Here is a 19,599-nt window from a genome sequence, read left to right as displayed (position 1 = left end):
TAATTTCATTTCTATTTGCATAAAAATGAATAAAATAACTAGGAATAAATATACCAAGAATGTGAAAGACCTTTACCCTGAAAAGTAAAGATATATATGAAAGAAACTGAAGACCACACAATCAAAAATATATTGTATGGTCGTGGATTGGAAGAATTAATATTGTTAAGTGTCCAAACTAAAAACAATATTCAGGTCCAGTACTATCCATATTAAAATCCTAATGGCATTTTTCACAGAAGTAAAAATATATTAAAATGTATATGGAACCCCAAATATCTCTGACTAGCCAAAGCAGTCCTGAGAAACAAGAACGAAGCTGGAGGTATCTTGCTCCCTGATTTCAAATGATATTACAAACCTATAGTAATCAAAACAGTATGGAACTAGCATAAATACAGACATATATCAATGGAACAAAATACAGAGCCTAGAAATAAACCCTCATATAACGGTCAATATATTTATGACAAAGGAGCCAAGAATACAAAATGGGAAAGGGACAGTCTTTTTAAAAATGGTGTTGAAATAAAACTGGGCACTCACATTGCAAAAGAATGTTACTGAATCACTATCTTACAGTATAGCATACACAAAAATTAACTCAAAATGGATTAAAGACTGGAATGTAATACTGGAAACCACAGAATTCCTGGATAAATGCATAGGCAATAAGCTCCTTGACATGGGTCTTGCCAATGGTTTTTTGTGTTTTTTGTGTGTTTTTTTTTGATATGACACCGAAAGCAAAGACAGCAAAATAAACAAGTGGAACTACATCAAACTAAAAAGCATCTGCATAGCAAAGGAAACCATCAACAAAATGAAATGGCAAACTACTGAAAGAGAGAAAATAAATCATACATCTGATAAGGGTTATTATCCAAAATACATAGAGAACTCATAAAACTCCATAGCAAAATGAAGACAAAACTCCCAAACTCATAAAACATTAAATTTAAAAATAGACAGAGGATCTGAATAAATATTTTGCCAAAGAAGACATACAGATGGCCAAGAGGTACACGAAAAGGTCCTCACATCACTAATCTCAGGGAAATGCAAATTTAAACCACAATGAGATATCACTTCATACCTGTTACAAGGATAAATAAGCGAAAAGACAAGACCTCACACGTGTTGGTGAGGATGTGGAGAAAAGAAATCTCTTGTGCACTGTCGGTGGAATTTTAAATTGGCATAGCCACTGTGGAAAACAGTATGGATGCTCCTCAAAAATTAAAAATAGAACTGCCTAATGACTCAGCAATGCCACTTCTGGGTATTCATCTGAAAAAAAGCCCCACTAACTTGAAAAGATATGTGCACCAACAATGTTCATTGCAGCATTATTTATAATACCCAAGGTATGAACACAACCTGCATATCTATCACACACACCCTCCCCCCTGAATATTATTCAGCCATAAAAACTACATCTTTCCATCTATCACAACATAGACCTAGAAGGCATTATGCTAAGTGAGATGAGTCAGACAAATACGAAAACCATATAATCTCTCTTATATCTAGAATCTAAAAATAAAACATTGGTGGTAGCCAGTGGTGGGGACTGCAGGATGGGCAAGATGGGTGAGAGGGTCAAAGGTACAAACTTCCAGCTATGAAAGAAATGAGTCATGGGGCTGTAATGTCCAGCATGATGACTACAGTAAAAAATACTGTATCACATATTTGAAAGTTGCTAAGAAAGTGGATCTTTAATGTTTGTTTGTTTTTTATTTCAGAGATGAAGGAAGAGGGAGAGATAGATAGAAACATCCATGATGAGAGGGAATCATCGATTGGCTGCCTTCTGCACCTCCCTGCCCACTGGGGATTGAGCCTGCAACCCAGGCATGTGCTCTGACCAGGAATCAAACTGTGACCTCCTGGTTCATGTGTCCACACTCAACCACTGAGCCACACTGGCTTGGCAAGACCACTGAGCCACACTGGGTTGGCAAGAGAGTAGATTTAAAAAGTTTTTATCACAAGAAAATTAATAGCTATGAATGCTGAAAAATGTTAATTAGACTGATTGTGCTGATCATTTTGCAAATATCAATTCAAAATGTTCTACATCTGAAAGTAATATCATTTACTATGTCAAGTATACCTCAATAAAAAATAAGCTGAGATACTTACAAGTAGAACTCAGAAGGCTCAAAATATCAGAAATAGCAGGAGGCAGTGTTCGTAGTGAAATGCAGAAACACTGTCCTAGCCTTCCTGGCCTGTTGACTCTGTGCTTTCCCTATGACATGGCAATTCCACTCTGGCATATGTGCCTAGAGGAGAGAAAATGGGGCAGAAACACATTCTAAAACGTATGTGATAACTTTCTACGTTTGTTGAAAAGTATAAATATACATACTCAAATTTCCCTTGGTCATCATTTTATCTCGCTTTTCGCCTGAATTTATGAAAGAAAGTATGTGCAACTTGAGAGGTATCACCTGAGATCCCTATTCAGCTAGAAAACAGAGATGCAACATGAATGGCTTGATGCTCAGAAAACCAGTGGATGGCTTCTGCCTCTTTTCTCCTGGTTGGGTGCTGATTTACATATGAAAAACGGTGGGCCAAGGACCCAAGAGTCTCTGGCAGAGTTGGGCAACACATTTCTAGTAGGAGGCTTCAGATACATATAGGTTGAAGCCTTGAATCCACTTTTCTGGGAGATCAGACTTAGATTCAAGCAAGGCTTCATTAATCACAGAACCCATTAACTCCTGACCACTCAGGGCACCTCCCAACCTAAATATGGTTAAAGGAACAACACTGAGAAGAGACCACTATCCTGACCTTCTTCAAACCAGCAGGAAGTAATACACGACCAGATGACGTCACATGACCAGAAATGTTCTGGGGATGAAACTGATTGTCCCGTTTCTAAAATGATTCTTAAGTAGTATTCCTAATTAGGGAGAAGATTAAACAGTAATTTACAGAACGCTCAAAACACGGGGAACAACTTCCTCCTTGACAATTTCTTTGTGACTATAAACAAGGAAACAACAACAAGGGAAGTCCAGCTTATTGGTCCCATTATTGGGGGTCCAGAGTATAAAAGCCCCCAAAGAGAAGACACCATCAGAATCTGAGAAACTCACCTCTGAACAGAAACCCACCCTCCACACCTGACACCATGTGCTGCTCCTCTTGCTGCCAGCCCACCTGCTGCAGGACCACCTGCTGGAGGCCCACCTGCTGTGGGTCCAGCTGTGGGTCCTGCTGCTGCCAGCCTTGCTGCCGCCCTTGCTGTGGGTCCAGCTGCTGCCAGCCTTGCTGCCGCCCTTGCTGTGGGTCCAGCTGCTGCCAGCCTTGCTGCCGCCCTTGCTGTGTGAGCAGCTGCTGCCAGCCCAGCTGCTGTGGGTCCAGCTGTGGTGGGTCCTGCTGCTGCTCACCCTGCTGCCAGCAAGTTTGCTGCAGTCCCGTGAATGTCTGCAGAACCTGCTACCACCCCACCTGCTGCTGCGTGCCTGGGTGCATCAGCTATAGCTGCGGAGCCAGCTGTGGCCAGCCCTGCTGCTACTGATCACCTGGCCAGACAACCACCATCTGCACACATATCATCTGTGAACTGACCTGCCATTATGGAAACAAATGAACCTTCTGGGCTTTGTTGACAACCAGCAAGCGAGACCATAATTTCTGTGACTCATCTGCCTGTTTAAAGAGTCAGCTGGATGGAGTGTTCTTCCCTCAGTTCTCTTCCTCCCGTGTATGTGGATCTTGCCCCCACTTTGTGCATCCTCAATATGCAGTCATGGTCTTGCCTTTGACTCTGAAGTCAGGACCAATGGCTGAGTCAACAAATCTTCCTATTCCATTAATAGGTTTCTATAACTGAATAATCATCCTCCTAATCACAATGCCTTACAATGTAATCATGATTCTTGTATAAGACTTTCTTCCTTCAGGATCACACTGAATTGTCTTACCAGATGCAGGACTCTTCTCTATGTGTTTCTTAATAAAGTCTATACCATAAGCCATCCATATTGTGTGTATTTATTTACAGCATTCCTGATTTAAATACATATTACATACTACATGCATCATTCATTCTGAGCACAATAGCTCCCACAATTTCAGAAAAACAAAGTCATTGCATAATGTCACAAGCTAAGAATAATGACCAGACTCAGATCCAGGACTGGGTCTTCTGTTCCTGCTCAAGACACTGACGTTTACATGTCAAAGATGTAGAGGTCTGAGCCTCGGGTTACAATGCCCTTGGTAAGCTGTGGTGTTGCCATTGCTCAATTATAGCTTTAACATTAGATTATGTTCCTGATAGAATGTGCTTTCATAGGAGTAAAGTTACCAATCCAGAAAAGCCCAAAGGCCTGATGGGATAGGAAGCCAAGATTACCAAGTATATCACAGGGGGTAAAGTGAGAGGTCACCTTTACTTGCACTCATTGCTTCTGAATCCATGGATAGTAACCTTTATGGATACATAGAGTACTACATATATGTCAACCTAACAATGGTTATTGGGTCAAAATACATACCACATTTAGAAGGCAATATATCAACCCTACAGGTAATCACTCTATGGTGCTGTGTTTGCTACACACCTAGAACACTATTACAATTTTTTAACCAGGCCAGTAATTTCTCTGTCATGTGATGTATGATAGAACAACTAGATCCATGGTTATGTGCCTATTTTTGACCTTGTTCGTTATAAAGTCCCTGAATCAAAAATGTTGCTGTCCAGCATCCTATAACCATATAGTGTACTCTGGTAGATAAGACTGCAGACAAGGAAGATAATTCCACACACCAAACATGCAATCATAGAAAAAAAGAACTGCTGTCTTTTCAGTGTGGAACTGGTACAAGTAGAACATTGCTCTGTGTGGGTGATTACTTTTCAAGATGGTTATTATAGATAAGGATTCAATACCATTCTCTGCTTATGACAACAGCACATAGAGCAGAGGTGCTGTGGGGAGAGGAAGTCCTTGCTCTTGGTTCACACATAGCCTCTGTTCTTTCCTCCATGGCTACTTTGCTCATGCTCCCTGTGCAAGTGCTGGTGCACCTGAAAAGGGACACAGGCTGAGCTGTATCAAACTCATAGTTGTTCAGTGTCTCCTAAATGGTGGCTATGCTCGGGGTGCGGGGGGAGCGTTGGGCATTGAGGTGGGACAGAATGTGGAAACACTTTCTGTCCACAGACCATCTCCCTCTACATGGTCCTTCTCCAAATGCCTATAGTCCAGCCTTGCTCCTTCCGGATTCAGCCAATCAGTCAAGCCTTTCACCACTTGCAAATAGCCATTTACATCGTTCCATCAGGTTGGTTTTTGTTTGTTTGTTTTTGCAAAAAATTTATACATATATAAGTAATACTCAATGTATTCAAAGTTCTTTTCATTGGAAATATTTCCTCTGTCCACTCACTTTGAAACCAGAAGTCATTGATCTCTTGCCATAAAAACTCCATTGGACATAAATTCTGCTATTTTACAGAGGTAAATGAAAGCCATAGTATGCATTCTCAAAGAAAAAATATCCTGGAAAAGATTCAAGTGACCATAGTTTATTTGGGATGCATGGATCACATTGGCAGGGAGTTGAGAGAATGATGAGGCAGAAACGTGTATAAAGCCAGTATCAAGTTTACAACAAAGTGCAAACCTGAGGGAAAAGTCTCCTGAAGTATGGAAAACACACACTTTGGAATTGTCTTACTTGACAAACGAAGGAGCCAGAGTCTTTATAAAAAGGTCCCCAGAATTACTGGGTGAATGTTTTTGTTAGGTGACATGCACTGACATCATGACTTTCTGCTTCAGCATGAATATAACCCTAGGACATAAAAGTGAACATCTGGCGGGAGGAAATTGGTCTGAGCACACTAAGCCCCAAAATATGTACAAGTCAATTTGGAGAGCTATATATAACAAATGACTAATTAGTGGGTTGCTCAAACAATAACATGTATTTCTCACAGTTCTGCAGGCTGGGATATCCAAGATCAAGGTGCTGGCAGGGTAGGTGCCCACTTAGGTGGATCTACCTCCTGGTTGGCCAATGCCTGCTTTATTTCTGTATCCTTCAATCACACACACACACAGAGAGAGAGAGAGAGAGAGAGACAAGACTCTGGTCTCTTTTTGTATCAGAGCACTAATCCTATCATGGGGGACTTGCCCTCATATCTTCAGCCAAATCTAATTACCTCTCATAGATACTGCCTCCAAATGCCATTACATTGGATACTAGAGCCTGGTGCACAAAAATATGTGCACTCGGGGGGCTCCCTCAGCCCGGCCTGTGCCCTCTCGCAGTCTGGGACCCCTCAGGGGATGACCACCTGATGGCTTAGGCCTGCTCCTTGGGGGATTGGGCCTAACCTGGCAGTCAGACATCCCTCTGACAGCTCGTGACCCCCTCGGGGGATGTCCACTTGCCAGCAGGGAGCAGGCCTAAGCTGCAGTCTGACATCCTTAGCGCTGCTGAGGAGGCGGGAGAGACTCCCACCACCACCGCTACTGGCAGCCATCAGCCTGGCTTGTGGCTGAGCAGAGCTCCCCCTGTGGGAGCGCACTGACCACCAGGGGGCAGCTGCTGCATTGAGCGTCTGCCCCCTGGTGGTCAGTGTGTGTCATAGTGACCAGTCATTCCTAGTCATTCTGCTGTTAGGGTCAATTTGCATATTACCCTTTTATTATATAGGACTAGGGCTTCAACATATGAATTTTGAGAGGAAACACTCAGGCTGTAAAAGTGAGGTAACTGGAAACATCATCTGCAATCTCTCCTTGATACTCTCAACCTTCCTCTGCTTCTTCAAATTGTGAACATCCACAATTTCTAGATTAAGAAGAATAATTAGGAAAGGAAAAAGAGGAAGAGAATTCTACACCCCACAAAACTAGAAAAGGAAGAAATAAGGAAGATCAAAGTTAATAGAGAAAGAAAATAACAAAGACAAGAGTTGAAAAAAAAATAGACTAAGAAGACAATAAAAAGAATCAATGAAACCAAGAGCAGGTATTTTGTAAAGAAAGGAAATTGAGAAACCTTTAGTTAGACTTGCTAAGAAAAATAGTAATAAGACTCAAATAAACAAAATCAGAAATGAAAGAAACAATGCTACAATTGATATCACAGAAAACCTACCAAGAATAATTTGTAAAGAAATTGAAAATCAGAAGTCATCCTATATAATAAAGAGCTAATATGCTAATTAGACCGAACAGCAGAATGACCATTTGGACATCCTTCCAGACAACCTTCTGGACGAAGCTGGGGCTGTGAGGGCTGGTCAAGGAAGCCAGGACTGCAAGGGCCAGCCGAGGCTGCGAGGGGCTGAGAGTGCTGGCCAAGTCAGCCGGGGCTGTGAGGGCCAGCCGAGGCTGTGAGGGCCAAGCCCCTTGCACGAATTTTGTGCGCCAGGCCTCTAATATTAGTAATAAATTGACTCCATAATAGAAAACCTCCCACAAACAAAAGTCTACAAGCAGATGGCTTCACTAATGAATTCCACCAATCATTTAAAGAAGAATTAATACCAATGTTTCTCAAACTCTTCAAAATAACAGAAGAGGAAGGAACAATTTCCAATCTCATTTATAAGGCCAGCATTATCCTGATACCAAAACTAGACGAGGACAACAAAGAAAGAAAATTACATGTCAATATCCCTGATGAGCATAAATGGAAAATCCTCAATAAGATATTAGCAAAAAGAATTCAATGAAAGATTGAAAGACTCATACACCATGATCAAGTGGAACTGATTCCAGGGACGCAATGGTGGTACGACACCTGCAAATCAATGTGACACACCACATTAACAAAGTGAAGGATAAAAATCCTATGACTGTCTTAATAGAGGCAGAAAAAGCATTAGCCAAAATTCAATACCTATTTATTATAAAACTATCAACAAAGAGGGTATATAGGGAATATACCTCAACATACTAGTGGCCATATATGAAAAGCCCACAGCTAACTTCAAACTCTATTGTGGAAAGCTGAAAGCTTTTTATATAAGACTAGAGGCCCAGTGCACGAATTTGTGCATGGGTGGGGTCCCTCAGCCGGGCAGGCAATTGGGGCCAATTGGGGCAACAGGAGGTTGGCCAGCGGCAGGGGCCGAGGGAGGTTGGCTGTGGGAGCACATGATCACCATGGGGCAGCTCCCTTGGTGGTTTTATATATATATATCAGACACAAGACAAGAATGCCCACTCTTACTTAACATAGTATTTTATTCAACATAATATTGAACTCTTATTCAACATAGTATCACTGCGAGTCCTAGCCAAAGAAATTAGTAAGAAAAATAAGATACCCAAATCAGTAAAGAAGAGGTCAAACTGACTCTATTTATAGATGAGGTAATATATAATGAGAGAAAAACATAAAGACTCCACCAAAAAACAGTTAGAACTAATCAACAAATTCAAAAAATTGCAGTCTATACAGTCAATATACAAAATGCTGAATTTCCACACATTAACAAACTATCAGAAAGAGAAATTCAGATAATAATTCCACTTACAATTGTATCAAAATGAAAATATATAGAAATAAATTTAACCAAAGGGGTAAAAGACCTGTGCCTATCACTAAAAGACATAAATGAAAGAAATTGGAGAAGACACAAATAAAGGAAGAATATCTGTGCTCATGGAATGGAAAAATTAATATTAATGTCCACAATGCTTAAAGCAATCTAAAATTCAATGCAATTAATATTAAAATTTTAATGGCATTTTTTTCACAGAAATGGAAAAAAATCCTAAAATTTATATGGAACTAAAAAAATTTCTGAATAGCCAAAACAATCTTGAGAAAGAACAGCAAAGGTACAGGCATCATGCTCCCTGATTTCAAACTATATTACAAACCTATAGTGATCAAAATAGTAAATTATTGGTAATAAAAACACACATATCAATGGAGCAGAATACAGAGCCTAGAAATAAATCCACATATTATATGGTCAATATCTTTATGACAAAGGAGCCACGATATAAATTGGGGAATGCATAGTCTTCACAAAAATTGTGTTGGGAAAACTGACAAATATTAACTAGACTTATTGTGGTGATCATTTGCAATATATACAAACATGAATCATTATGTCCCACACTTGAAACTAATATAATGTTTTATGTCAACTGTACCTCAATAAAAAGGCAAGTTTAGCTATTTGCCACTAGAATTCATAAGGCTCACAATATCAGAAAAAGCAGGTGACCCTGCTGTAGTGAAATATTGAGACTCTCCTTTGTTCATTCACACTGGTGACTATCTGCTTTGCCTACGACATGGCTATTTCACTCCTACAAATTTACCTAGAAAGAGAGAATTGAGCACAAAAACAGTGAAAAATTTATGGCTGACCATTTTCCACATTTGTTGGAATATATCAATTACACAACAAATACACTTTAACCATCATATATGTCACCTGTTTGCCTCAATTTATAGAAGAAAATATGTGTAAGTTAGGATGTCTCACCTGAGATGCTGACCCAGCAAGAAAACAGAGATGGAACATGAATGCATTGATGCTCTGAAACCTAGTGGGTGGCTTCTGCCTCTACTCTCCTGTTTTGATGCTGATTTGCATTAGAGAAAAAATAAGTGATATGTCCTCTACCCAAGGGTGTCTGATGGAACTGGAAAACAATTTCTAGTAGGTGGCCTCAGGCAAATAATGCTAGTGTTCTCAATCCAGATTCTGGGAGATCAGACTTACGCACAAGCAGGGCTCCATTCATACAGAACTCACTGGCTCCAGACATCTCAGGACACTTCCCAATATTAACCGGGCCAACAGTGTAAAGATGAGAAGAGACAACTGTTCTGACCTTCACCAAAACAGCAGGAAAGACCACAGACCACATGATGTCACATGACTAGAAATGTACCTGAGGATGATTCCTGTTTCATTTCTGGAAAGGGCTGTAAATTAGGATTCACAATTGAGGAAAAGATCAAACAGTTATTTACATAAGCCTCAAAACACTCAGAGAACAACTTCCTCCTTGACAATTCCACAGTAATTACCAAAACAACCAAGAGGAAAGTCCTGCTTATTGGTCCAAACAATGGGGGTCCAGAATATAAAAGTCTCAGAACAGAAGGATTCAACAGAATCTAAGAAACTCACCTCTGAACAGAAACCCACCCTCCACACCTGACACCATGTGCTGCTCCTCTTGCTGCCAGCCCACCTGCTACAGGACCACATGCAGGACCACCTGCTGGAGGCCCACCTGCTGTGGGTCCAGCTGTTGTGGGTCCTGCTGCTGCCAGCCTTGCTGTAGCCCTTGCTGTGGGTCCAGCTGCTGCCAGCCTTTTCAGAAAAACATTTTCATGATGTAATCACAGGATTTAAAAATAGTTGGCATTTACACTGAAAGGTTCATAAAATGCTTTATAAATGAAGGCCTCATTAATCTCTAAGATGTGTTCACGGTTGTTGGGTTCCATTATAAGTAGTGATGGGAATGGAAATTCTAGAATCTCAAGCCTATTGTTGTTCAATTTTCAACATTGCTGCGTGCCTGGGTGCATCAGCTATGGCTGTGGATCCAGCTGTGGCCAGCCCTGCTGCTGCTGATCGCCTTGCAAGGTTTCTATAACTGAATAATAATCCTCCTAATCACAATTCCTTACAATGTAATCATGATTCTTGTATAAGACTTTCTTCCTTCAGGATCACATTGAATTGTCTTACTAGAAGCAGGGCTCTTCTCTATGTGTTTCTTAATAAAGTCTACCATAAGCCATGCATATTGTGTGTATTTATTGTACAGCATTCCTGATTGAAATACATATTGCATACTACGTGCATCATTCATTCTGAGCACAATAGCTCCCACAGTTATCATCTACAATTTCAGAAAAACAAATTCATTGCATAATGTCACAAGCTAAGAATAATGACCAGACTCAGATCCAGGACTGGGTCTTCTGTGCCTGCTCAAGACACTGAACAAAACAAAGAGTAACTGCTTTCTCTGCCTGCTACTCACTGTTATGAGGAGTCTAAACAGACCAGATGATAGCTGTAACATTAGATTATGTTCCTGACAAAATGTGCTTTCATAGGAGTAAAGTTACCAATCCAGAAAAGCCCAAAGGCCTGATGCGATAGGAAGCCAAGATTACAAAGTATAGCACAGGGGGTTAAAGTGAGCGGGTCACCTTTACTTGCACCCATTGCTTCTGAATCCACGGATACTAACCTTTATGGATACATAGAGTACTACATATATGTCAAGCAAATAATGGTCACTGGACCAAAATATATGCCACATTTAGAAGACAATATATCAACCTCCCAGGTTGTCATCTTTATGGTGGCATCTTTGCTGCACACCTAAAACACCATGCTCATTTTTTATCAGTCCAGCAACTTCTCTGTCATGTGATGTATGGTAGGGCAAGTAGGTCAATAGGTAGATCCATGATTATAGGCCTATTGTTGACCTTGCTCATCATAAAGTGGGTCCCTTGGTCCCAAAATGTTGCTATCCAGCATCTTGCCACAATAGGCTGTAAGCTCATCGGTAGCACTGCAGACAAAGACAATTCCACACATCAAACTCAAAACCATAGACAGGAAAAATTGCTGTTTTCAATGTGGAAGTGGTACAAGTAGAACATTGCTCTGTGTGGGTGATTACTTTTCAAGATGGATATTATAGATAAGGATTCAACACCATTCTCTGCTTATGACAACAGCACATAGAGCAGAGGTGCTGTGGGGAGAGGAAGTTCTTGCTCTTGGTTCACACATAGCCTCTGTTCTTTCCTCCATGGCTACTTTGCTCATGCTCCCTGTGCAAGTGCTGGTGCACCTGAGAAGGGATACAGGCTGAGCTGTATCAAACTCATAGTTGTTCAGTGTCTCCTAAATGGTGGATACTCTCTGGGGGGGTTGGGCATTGAGGTGGGACAGGACGTGGAAACACTTTCTGTCCACAGACCTTCTCCCTCTACACATTTCTTCTCCCAATGCCTATAGTCCAACCTGCTCCTTCCAGGACTGTGAGCAGTCAGTGAAGGCTTTCACCACTGGCAAATAGTCAATTGACATCGTTCCCTTGGGCCACTTTTTTAATCCAAAAATACATACACATATAAATAATGCTCAATATACTCCTCAGAGTTGTTTTAACTGGAAATATTTCCTCTGTCCACTGCCTTTGAAACTAGAAGTTGATCTCTTGCCATAAAAACTCCATTGGGCATAAATTCTGCTATTGGGGTCATCAATTAATGAATTTTGAGGTATTCCATGTCCATATATTATAACAATTGTAGGGTTTTCGGGAATAAAATGGAATTGTGCTAAAAATGATCATCCTTGTGTTCATTAGCCATGGACGTCATCGCTACACCATGATCTTCTCCCTGGTTTGGGAGAAGACCTACCATTATTCCTGGTTTGGGATGTTTATAATTTGTAACATTGAGGTCAGTTGTACTAAGTCAGAGATAAAGAGTTAAGCAAGAGAGAAATAAATCTTAGCTTATTAAGGGGAAACAAAAGGGAAAGTTACTATTCTCTACTAAAAATAAGGGTGATGAATTGATTTGTTTTGTCATGTCTGTTGAAAACATAAGAACAGTGGTATCTCCAAGAAAGTATCTGCCAGCAGACTGGCTGCCCCAGTAAAAGAAAGGAAAATAGAGGAAGTAACACTTACAGATTAATCCATGGATGGTCATAATATGTAAGATGGTAGTTGGATAATAAAACAAAATATTTGTAAGGGATGATTATATGGTATAGGTAAGAAACAATTCATGAGTTGGCATAAAGAATACACTGTATTTCCCTTAACAGTAAAACTAGTGAGTGGCAGAGCAGGAACCTGAGGACTTTTCCATATGATTTATAAACCTCATACCAAAATCAATTGTACTTACTTCCACAATAAAGCACTTATGGCTGAAGATAAAATCAGAGATAAACAGATGTACGATCTACAGAAAATGGATAATGGAAACTAGAAGCATCTTACAAAATCGGCACAGATGCCAAGTAGTAAGAATAGTAACAAATGTCCATACATGACAGGATCTTATTATATTCCATCAAACCATAATCTAGGAACAACTACAATAAGGATCTATTTGGCAATGTCAATGTCATGGTCCTTGAGAAAAATTGAGCTTCATAAAATTCATGCGCTCAACAGGGAAATGCTGTCCTTCATCAGAGTGCATTCCATGAGGCGGGGAAACACATGCAAGAGAGAGAGTGCAGGGAATGCGATGCCGCAGCAGGACTATCAGGGGACAAGGTGTGTAATGAGAGGAGGAGCTGCTCTGCAATGCCTTCTGACTGTCTGAGCAAAAGATGCAGGAGGCCCAGGAGGGTGGACTCTCACAGAAGGAAGCTCTGTTATGGGAGATGTTAGCAAATCGGATAGGCTACCATGGGGGTAGGAACTCACATCACTGCAGGTATCAAGCATCAACTAAACAACCAATCGGTAGATACTGGGATATTGTACCTTTGATTTGCACTCTCCATGAGTAAATTCAATAGTGGACTCTGAGGGTCCTTTCCATTTAGAGTCTCTCTAAAGTCCCCAAATTCTCTCTCTTGTCCAGTCACTGTCACTGATTGCTTGCTGACGTTGCTGTCATTCTCAGAAGTCCACAGGCATTCAAAAGCATCACACTGAACTAAATACATGGCACAGAACGCCATGACATTTTTATGCATTCACCTGGGAGAACAAGAAGCTCCCTTTCAAGTCCATTTTCAGAATTGTGACAAATCTATGAGGAGCTGGAATTAAATCTCGCAGACTCAGACATCTGATCTCAATCACACACAAGGATGAGTTGCTACCCGACCCATGAGGCATAACAACTTAATTGATCCTCATAAATTAATACGCCAATGATTAGCCACAATTATAAATGTAGTAACTGTAGTTTTTATAGTGTATTTGACCAGTGGTTTCTCAGTCCACAAAGGCCTACCAGGGTAGTCAAATAATAACAGGAGGGTTATTTTCTGAGCAAAGAATCAGAAGAAATAATTTAGAAGAAGACAATGTTTAGTGGCACTTCCTGCATTCATGTCAAACACGTGCTCTTGCCTCAGGAACTGGACGGCTCAGGTGCAATGTCCCTCTCCCCTGTGCGGGGCAGCTGTGCTCTGCCCACCTCTGCCCGTGTGCCTCTCCTGACTCTGAACTTCCAGGGTTCACTGCCACATGCCCATTTGAGAAACACATTCATTTGTACATGATCTCAACCTGGGTAGTGGATATTCTCCTTGTCTTGATATGATTCTTACTCTTTAAAGTGCCTGTATAAATTGGTTTTGCTTCTGTTTTTGCCTTTACATTCAGTTTTAGAAGAGCAATCCTATCATGTATGAATGATATAACTGTGCATCTAAAATGTCCAAAAAATCTATCAATGAGCTATTAGAAATAATCATGCAGTTTGATTATAGGATCAACATCCAAACATGAATTGTATCCGTATATATCAGAAACAGAATTTAACATTTCAAGTATAACACATTCTAAATCCATGGATACTAACTTTCATGAATACATAGAGTACTACATATATGTCAAGCAAATAATGGTCACTGGACCAAAATATATGCCACATTTAGAAGACAATATATCAATCCTCCAGGTTGTCATCTCTACGGTGGTATCTTTGCTGCACATCTAAAACACCATGCTCATTTATCAGTCCAGCAACTTCTCTGTCATGTGATGTATGGTAGGGCAAGTAGATCCATGAATATGTGCCTATTGTTGACCTTGTTCATCATAAAGTGGGTTCCGTGGTCCAAAATGTTGCTATCCAGCATCCTGCCACTATAGACTGTAAGCGCGTGGGTAGCACTGCAGACAAAGACAATTCCACACACCAAACTCGCTACCACAGAAAGGAAGAATTGCTGTTTTCAATGTGGAAGTGGTACAAGAAGAACATTGGCTGTGTGGGTGATTGCTTCCAAGATGGATAGTATAGATAAGACTCAACACCATTCTCTGCTTATGACAACAGCACATCAGCCTAAATACCGTATGGCCAAAGGAACAACACTGAGAGGAGACCACTATCCTGACCTTCTTCAAACCAGCAGGAAGTAATACACGACCTGATGATGTCACATGACCAGAAATGTTGCTGGGGATGATTCCTGATTGTTCCATTTCTGGAAAAGATTCTTAAGTAATATTTCCAATTAAGGAGAAGATCAAACGGTAATTTACAGAACCCTCAAAACACAAGGGGAACAACTTCCTCCTTGACAATTTCTTTGTGACTATAAACAAGGAAACAACAACAAGGGAAGCCCAGCTTATTGGTCCCATTATTGGGGGTCCAGAGTATAAAAGTCCCCAAAGAGAAGACACCATCAGAATCTGAGAAACTCACCTCTGAACAGAAACCCACCCTCCACACCTGACACCATGTGCTGCTCCTCTTGCTGCCAGCCCACCTGCTACAGGACCACATGCAGGACCACCTGCTGGAGGCCCACCTGCTGTGGGTCCAGCTGTTGTGGGTCCTGCTCCTGCCAGCCTTGCTGTAGCCCTTGCTGTGGGTCCAGCTGCTGCCAGCCTTGCTGCCGCCCTTGCTGTGTGAGCAGCTGCTGCCAGCCTTGCTGCTGTAGCACTCCCTGCTGCCAGCCCAGCTGCTGTGGGTCCAGCTGTGGTGGGTCCTGCTGCTGCTCACCCTGCTGCCAGCAAGTTTGCTGCAGTCCCGTGAATGTCTGCAGAACCTGCTACCACCCCACCTGCTGCTGCGTGCCTGGGTGCATCAGCTATGGCTGTGGATCCAGCTGCTGCCAACCTTGCTGCTGCTGATCACCTTGCCAGACAACCACCATCTGTACACATAACATCTGTGAACTGACCTACCATTATGGAAACAAATGGTCTTCCTTGACTTTGCTGGCACCAGCATGCTGGACCATAATTTTTGTGACTCATCTGTTTGGTTACAAGTTTTGAGTCAGCTTGATGGAGGTCACAGGACTTTGACCTTCCTCCTGTGCATGTAGGTCATGTACCAGTTTTATACATCCTCGATACGGAACTGACCTTGATTTTGCAGTAGGATTACCTAGTTCCTCTAAGTAACTTAGGAAATAAAATTCTCATAACTTTTTCATAGGTTTCTGCAATTGATCAATAATCTTCACAATCATATATTCTTTTTCAGTGTACTCATGGTTTTTGTATCATGCTTTCTTCTTTTATGATCACTTTGAGTTGTCTTTGTAGAATCAGGAGTCTTACTATACATTTCTTAATAAATTCTATATCATAATTCATCCATATTGTGTGTGATTTATTGTACAGAATTCCTGATATAAGGATTTAAATACACATTGCATACTACATGCATTATCCATTCTGAGCATCATAATAGCACCTCCCACATTATTATCTCCAATTTTCAGAACAACAACAACACACAAACAGTTCATTGTGCGATGTCACAAGCTAATAATGAACAGACTCAGATCCAGGACTGGGTCTCCTGTTCTTGCTCAAAGGCACTTACATCTACATTTGAAAGATGTAGGTCTGAGCCCCAGTTACAACTGATTGGCATGCTGTGGTTGCTATCCTTGCTCATTAATGAATGTCATTGAGCCTGAACCCACCACGAGTCACTCCAGTGAAATCTTGTGTTCCAGATATATTTCTTTCTGCTCTCTTACCTTCAAGATAACAATCCCTCACCAAACAGTAACTGTTTTCTAGGACTGCACAATGGCCAGATGATAGTTACGTCTCCTGACAAAAAGGTGTCTTTCAAAGAGTAAGACCTTCAACCCAGGAGAGCCTAAAGGCATTATGAGACAAGAAACATAGATTCCCAAGTGTGCCACTGGGAGTTAATTTGAGAATGTTCACTCCAACTTCCATCCATCATTTTCTGAACCTATGGGTTCTACTTTTTAATGGATATATGTGGTCCTACATATATGTCAGACCATATAATGGCCATTGTATTGAGGTACATTCCACATCCAGAACACAATATAGCAGGATGTCACCTCTAAGTTGGTGTCTTTGCTGCACATCTAAGAGACCATTTTAATTTCTCATCAAGCTTGCAATTTCTCTGTCATGTGATATGTAATAGGATAAGTGGATCCCATGGTCTTTTGCCTACTGTTGACCTTGTTCATCAGTGATGCTATCCTGCTATCCTATGACTTATATACTGTAATCTGGTGGGTAGCACTGCAGACAGAGAAGACAATTCTATGCACCACACATGCAATTATAATAAGGTAGAACTGCTATTGTCTTTTCAGTGTGGAAGTGGTCTGATGTAGAAAACTAGCCTCCACATGGGGTGGTTAGCTTCGATATGGGCTCAATACCATTCTCTGCTTATGCCAACAGCATGTACAGCAGAGGCAGCAGAGGTGAGAGGGAGCCGTGCTCTTGGTCCACACCTGCCTCTATTTCTGCCACCATAGCTACTTTGGAATTCCATCATGGCATGTGTGCCTGAAAGTGACTTGTGGGATATTCCTGTGAACTGTTCAAAAGATCACACTTTTCCCCAAGCCCCACTCTGCAAGAGCACTGTGGGTTAATCTTGTGGGTCATAAAAGTCCTTTGGAAACCCAATACACAACAGGTGCAAATTCAGTCACAGGAAGTGGGGAGCATATTGCCATAATTAGGGTTGACTTATTTGAGGGAGGTGGAGGAAATGGTATAAGAACTGAAGGATAAATGTGTGGGATGCAATCAGAGCATATGTCCTAAACACAATATAAGCAGATCAAATTCAGCACCATATACATATGATCATAACCACATTGAATTGTTTACAGGAATATAAGTTTGTTTAACATCAAAACATGAATCAATTTTTAAAAATTATATTTACTAAAAAAAGAGGAGGCTAATCATATGATTATGTCAATAGGTATATAGAAAGCATTTTATAAATTTAAACACATTTCAAATATAGAATGCCTTAGCAAATAGGAATAAAAAAAAACCCTAGCTCCCCTGATGGAAAGAATCTACAGAAAAGACAGAAAGCTTACTATTTAATTATGAAATATGGAGAGCTGTCCTACTCTACAGAGAATACACAAAGAAATCCACTTCAATATTAAAGGGAGGGCCTACCCGTGGACTAAAGAAGATAAAAAGGCTGCTAATGAATAAAACCACCATTTTCTGTGGATATGACTGTGTATGCAAAATTTCCAACAAAAATTTTATTAGTAAGTTGTTTAAAATAATGAGGGAATTTGGTTCCAAGATAAATTCATATATAAACGAATGTTTATCTGTATGTCAGAAGCAGTTACAAATAAAATTTTATATTATACCATAAATAAGACCGTAAAAATAAAATATCTAGGAAAAATCTAATGAAAGATAGCCAAGAGCCTACAGAGAACAGAATAGTTTGATTAAGCAAGTCTATGAGAAATCTACTGCTAGGCATATATATATTTATATTTCAATGAAACATTTATATATGTTTGCCAAGTGACCTATTCAAAAAAATTCATAGAGGTACTATTTTTTAAGAGTCCCAAACTGCAAAAAAACCTACATATTTCTCAAGTGGACAGTCAACAAATAAATTGTGTCATATTTATCCAGTGGAAGATTACACACCAACAATAATAAATGAACTAAAAATATTTACATTGTTGTAAATATGTCACAATCATAATGTAAAGAAAAGCTAATTCTATAATCTTTCATATCTATAAAGATCTAAGAGAATGAAACCAACCTTTAGGGTGACAGGTCAAGAGAGTGATTAGCAATCATTGGGGATGCATAAGCGGGTATGATTAGGAGCAAGGTTCATTTCTATTTCTTAACCTGATAGTATTACCACAGGTCTGTTCATTTTGTAATAATCTGTCAAACTGGAAATTAATCATTTGAATACTTTTTAAATGAATAGTATACCTAAAAAAAGTTTAAACATATTAGACCTAAAAAATAAACCAGGTAACATCTCAACTAATCTAATTCCTTCATAAACTGAGAGAGAGAGAGGCAGGAAGAGAGAAAGAGAATTATAAGAAATGAGGAAAAAAGGAAACATGAGGTCACTGAATCTGCTGGTTAACAAGGTTAGGACTGGAGTCACCAACTCATTGTGGTTTGCCCAGACTACCCCAGTCACACCCGTGGGAAGTCGCATCCTAGGACCCCTTAGTCCCAGGCAATCAGGACCATTGGTCACCCAGGAAGTGAAATGATTGATGCTTTCTCAGTCCCAGATTTTGTTTCCTCCCACCTGCTTTGGTTCTGCTGTGCATATGCAAGAGATTATGCCAAACATCCTCCACCCAAGTGTCTGTGATCCAGCCTGGATACACAGGTCGGGTGGGTTGCTGCAGAGAGAGATTCCTGACACAGTCCTGAATCAGGCTTTTGTGGGCAAACAGACTTGGACTTAGGACTCAGGGATCAATTTAACCCCATGAACATATCAGCATCATGTCCCTCACACAGGGACACTTCCCAATCTAAGCACAGCCGAATACACAAAACACATGTACTGACCCTCAGGATGCCATGAGGGACTCTATCACATGACCACAAT

General features: G+C 40.5%; 2 protein-coding genes across 2 annotated transcripts; both read left to right on the top strand.

Moving 5' to 3' along the window:
* Positions 1–3,151: 3,151 nt before the first annotated feature.
* Positions 3,152–3,541, top strand: LOC102763846 (keratin-associated protein 9-8-like). Its single transcript, XM_015570802.1, has one exon. The coding sequence runs from the start codon at positions 3,152–3,154 to the stop codon at positions 3,539–3,541; it is 390 nt and encodes a 129-aa protein (XP_015426288.1).
* An 11,914-nt stretch (positions 3,542–15,455) lies between these two features.
* Positions 15,456–15,998, top strand: LOC102763559 (keratin-associated protein 9-4-like). Its single transcript, XM_015570801.1, is given in 1 exon segment — positions 15,456–15,998. A coding segment is annotated over 1 exon segment (543 nt).
* The last annotated feature ends 3,601 nt before the right edge of the window (positions 15,999–19,599 follow it).

The sequence above is a fragment of the Myotis davidii genome, unplaced genomic scaffold (assembly GCF_000327345.1).
Source record: "Myotis davidii unplaced genomic scaffold, ASM32734v1 scaffold327, whole genome shotgun sequence".
Taxonomy (NCBI): domain Eukaryota; kingdom Metazoa; phylum Chordata; class Mammalia; order Chiroptera; family Vespertilionidae; genus Myotis; species Myotis davidii.
The sequence above is the reverse complement of the archived record's forward strand: the minus strand, read 5'-3'. Positions and strand labels throughout refer to the sequence as shown.

Excerpts from the sequence above, each read along its gene's own strand:
- LOC102763846 (XM_015570802.1), top strand. The coding sequence starts at position 3,152 with ATGTGCTGCTCCTCTTGCTGCCAGCCCACCTGCTGCAGGACCACCTGC.